The sequence below is a fragment of the Coregonus lavaretus genome (assembly GCF_964263955.1).
Source record: "Coregonus lavaretus genome assembly, chromosome: 22".
NCBI classification, from domain to species: Eukaryota; Metazoa; Chordata; class Actinopteri; order Salmoniformes; family Salmonidae; genus Coregonus; species Coregonus lavaretus.
In genome coordinates this window covers 25,573,556-25,578,061 of record NC_140009.1, presented here as the reverse complement: position 1 = coordinate 25,578,061, position 4,506 = coordinate 25,573,556, and the positions used below count along the sequence as shown (strand labels likewise).

Genomic DNA, 4,506 nt, shown 5'->3' with positions numbered 1-4,506 from the left:
TTATTCTTCCACCAGGGAATGGGCACTGGAGTCAAATCATTTCTCTTCAATTCAATGAGATCGGTGATATTACAAATGTACATCAGGATCATAATTGGCCCTATGTGGTAAACAGCTGTGACTGTGACCTATGAAGTGGCCTTAACATTGGACTACTACTAGAGATCAGTAGTGAACATATTAAATCCATTCTATAGTACATTACATATTCACCATAGCTTAGTCCCCTGTAGTTTCCAAAGCAAGCTTCAGAGAACTAATTATGTCAATGTAACATGTGTAAGTGCTATGGGTTGTAAGGAGGGACATGTTGAAATGTAAATGGCACTAAAAAGAGCAACCATTACAAATGAAAAAATAAATAGTAGCAGATGTACTGGTGATTCATGTGAGTTCATAATCAGAGAAAAAGTAAACAAACATGGAATTGATATTTGTGAAAATGAAATATTGGACAATTAAATATAAAAATTGTTTAAACAATATTGGAAATGTAAAACATTACATATCTAATGCAACGTGACAATAAATCCCCATATGCAATCAGGTTACACATAAGAATATTGAAATTAGGCAGGAGTGCACAATGCAGGAGGCAGTCTATACAGTGCATTGTTTTTGCTGGAGCTAAAACAGCAGTTAGAGGCTTTTTTTCATTTAGTTGTCAACAGTCATCATCACCACTCGTCTTCTCCTCTTCTGGCTGGCTGCTCCACAGCTTCATACAGGGTGGACAAACTGATAGACCAGTCTCTGGGACACATCAGGTTTGCGGATGATACCCTTCTTGTAGTACTGTCGGATAGAGCGACTCAGCTTGTCATAGTTCATAGCTGGACGGTTCTTCCTGAGGCCCCATAACCTGGCCACATGAGCCGAGTTTTCAATTTTGAAGATACCTGATGAATATAGGAAAAATAGAATGCAAGAGATGGAACATTTCACCTTTTTCAGCAACCAATGGACAATAAGCCCCAAATAACCCAAGTCAGCTCCCATGGCCAAATTCTCTCACCCTTACAGTGTACATTTTAGGACACCCTCAGCCTTAAAACCCCCATGCAGTCTTTTTATTTTTAAATCATCACTATATGTCTAATAAATCACTGTGTGTGTTTATTTCATGAAAATAATTCCAAATATATTTTTATAATTTATTTCCCTGAGCCTCCTTTTGCCATTGAAATGCTCAGTCTGATCCTGTGGGCATGTTTATAGAAATGTAAATATATTTATATACACCGCCCTGATTGGCCCATAGGATCGTCTTGAATCTAGAGCCTACCCAGCTTACCCTTTCAAAGTAGGAGGAATCATATGCAAATAAAAGATGACTGGTCATTGGTCAGAATAATCAGATCAGATTGTGATGTCATGATCTGGGCCAAAAACTCTATCCCACCTGAACAGGCTGAAATTCCAGGCTTTTGTCTTGTTCTTTTTTTTGGCAGCTCTTACACAAAAAGGGCATAATCATCATTTTCACAATTTCAGTGTTATTTTGACCTTGTAGTGTTGAATTAGCATTTTAAAAAACTGGAAAACCACATTTTTGACTTCACTGCCCCTTTAAACCCAGGAGTGTACCCTAACATGTACACCATACACCTGTCTGCCCTCTCCCACCTTTCCCCTGCCCACTCACCTTTCTCCTTGTTGAGCCAGCGGATGCATCGTCCATAGTTGTGTGGCTTGAGGAGCAGCTGTCTAAGGAACTGCCACAGGTGGATGGGCTGGCTTGAGCAGGAGGAATCAGCCTCTGGATACGTCTCCTCAGCATCATGTAACCTGGTATCTCCTGGTGTGCAGCACTCCTTCATGCACGCAGCTGTGACAAAAACATCATTGAACAGGATTACACATTTTGTTATCTCAACATAAGACTAAGAAAATACCTGAAAACTATAGCACAATCTATATAGTGAATAGCCAAGTAGTCCTTTGGCTTGTGGCTATAAAACATTCAATACTTTTCAATGGAATGACCCACACCATAAATGAAATACATGCCATATTATATACACTAAGTGTACAAAACATTAGGAACACCTGCTCTTTCCATGCCATAGACTGACCAGGTGAATCCAGGTGAAAGCTATGATCCCTTATTGATGTCAAATGTTAAATCCACCAATCAGTGTAGATGAAGGGGATGAAACAGGTTAAAGAAGGATTTTTAAGCCTTGAGAATATTGAGACATGGATTGTGTGTGTGCCACTCAGAGGGTGAATGGGCAAGACAAAAGATGTAAGTGCCTTTGAACGGGGTATGGTAGTATGTGCCAGGCGCACCGGTTTGAGTGTGTCAAGAACTGCAAGGCTGCTGGGTTTTTCACGCTCAACAGTTTCCCATGTGTATCAAGAATGGCCCACCACCCAAAGGACATCCAGCCAACTTGACACAACTGTGGGAAGCATTGGAGTCAACATGGGCCAGCATCCCCGTGGAATGCTTTCGACACCTTGTAGAGTCCATGCCTCGGCTATTCTGAGGGCAAAAGGGGGTGCAACTCAACATTAGGAAGGTGTTCCTAATGTTTTGTACACTCAGTGTATATATACCACAGTCCGAATAACGGATCCGTTCAAGGTTGTCAGTTGCCCTACCTGATCTCCAGATGTCCAGGTGCGCAAACAGCAGGTCTCCACACTGCATTGAGCGCTGCCTGAAGTCCTCCTCTGTCATGGAGCACAGGTCCTTCCCACTGAGCTCATGGAACACCTTGCCCACCTGGGGTAGTCTGTACAGGTGCTCCGTCCACAGCAGCCACTTCTGAACGTTCCCACAGTTCCACTCCATGGGTTCTGCAGAGGCGATGAAGTGTTGTAAGTAAGCATTTCACTGTAATGTCTACACCTGTTGTATTCAGCGCATGTGGCAAATACAATTTTATTTTATTTGATTCATGATTGACCAATCAATGTTAAACATTTATCCACAGCAAATTGTATCCATCATATATACAGTTACATACAATGGCACTGTTGGCACTCATGCAAATGCATAGGTTACCCATTTAAACGAAGGGTGGTGTATCTTTACGGGGGAGATGTGTGTGAGTGTACATTGTACTGTATGCAATTTCTGAACTCATATTTGTGTTCCCAATGACAGGTAGTGAGTGATTGAGCATGTGAAATGAAGCATGTGAAATGATGAATTGTCAACAGAGCCATTTGCACAGGGCGGGGAGGCCACAGACACTTCTGTCATTGCGCTTAGCCCAGCGTCAGTGGTATTCAAGTTTCAAGTTTCAACGTTTATTCAAGTTTTGAAGTTTATTCGCCATGTGCACAGGATACAACAGGTGTAAAACAGTACAGTGAAATTCTTACCTTGAGAGCTCTTTCCCAACAATGCAGTGATAATAATAATAATATATTATTAGCATAGAAGTCCTATTTATTACGATAAAAGTCGCAGTATAAAGAAAGGGCAACCTACAGTAAATGGTGACCTTTACTGTTTTGTTTGCTTTGATATAAGTAAGATCTGACAGTAGATAATGGGGTATTTCAACAGTGAGAGTATTGCACAAAAGGTTATATTTTCTCAGTGCTCTTTTATCCTTATTCTCTGTCAATCTACAGACAGTGACAGGTCCCATGTTCAACTGTGGTGAACATGACAGACCCTGAGACTGATGGAGACATGTTGTCTATCCCTTTTGGAGAACGTAACATATGATACGGTAGCATAGTTTACAGCACAGTAATAACAGTAATAATAACCATAATACCATGGTAACAATATGGTAACAAATTATAGGCACACAATAACTTCATAGTTAAACAGTTTTCTTACCTGGGGTAATGTTGAGCAGCTTGCAGGCGGTCTCTATGTCCTTCATTACCTCTCCCAACACCATGCTCTGGACCTGCTCTAGACAGCGTTCCTCCACCTGTCCCTCCAGCCCAGAGGGGACCCCCAATCCCAGGCCCACCCCCAGGCCCTGGCTGTCGATGACAGGGCACTGCTCCAGGGGCTTACAGGGGGGCTCAGGGGGCGCTGTCTCTTTCTTCTTCAACAGCCACGAGCTGTCTTCAGTGAGGAGCATGTCGGAGCAGGGCAGGAAGACTCCTTGCAGGCTACGTTCAGGAACAATGTGTTTAGGCACACTTATCAGTCCACGGGGCGGCTTGGTGTCCTCCTCCTCCCAGGCCCTCAGGGCAGACACACTGTAGGGGTAGTCATTGAAACTCATCAGGGGAAGGTGCACTGTGCGCCCCACGCGGTCACAGCCTGGACTCCCCATAGCTTCAACAGTGCTGGAGATCAGAAAGGAAGACTTTCATCAGGCATGTTATATAAAGGGATACACCAAAATATCCTTTCCGAATGTCTCATGAGGCATAATTGGAAACAATAGTGAACTCGATGGCAAACTGTTCATATATTGACATAGTAAATTACAGGTGTAAGAACAGTGTTTTTTTTTATCATGTCTGGTGACAAAACATTAACTGTCATCCAGAAGTGACACTTACAATTTTATATTCCCTTTG

The 4,506-nt window shown here is 42.4% G+C and overlaps 1 protein-coding gene across 1 annotated transcript; it reads right to left on the bottom strand.

The window, feature by feature from the left end:
• Positions 1-720: 720 nt before the first annotated feature.
• LOC311149731 (SAM pointed domain-containing Ets transcription factor-like) lies at positions 721-4,256 on the bottom strand (the record flags this gene model as incomplete). The annotated part of the gene is made up of 4 exons (XM_084186941.1): positions 721-899; positions 1,646-1,828; positions 2,608-2,805; positions 3,806-4,256. The coding sequence occupies 4 exons, from the start codon at positions 4,254-4,256 to the stop codon at positions 721-723; spliced, it is 1,011 nt and encodes a 336-aa protein (XP_084043067.1).
• Between the last annotated feature and the right edge of the window lie 250 nt (positions 4,257-4,506).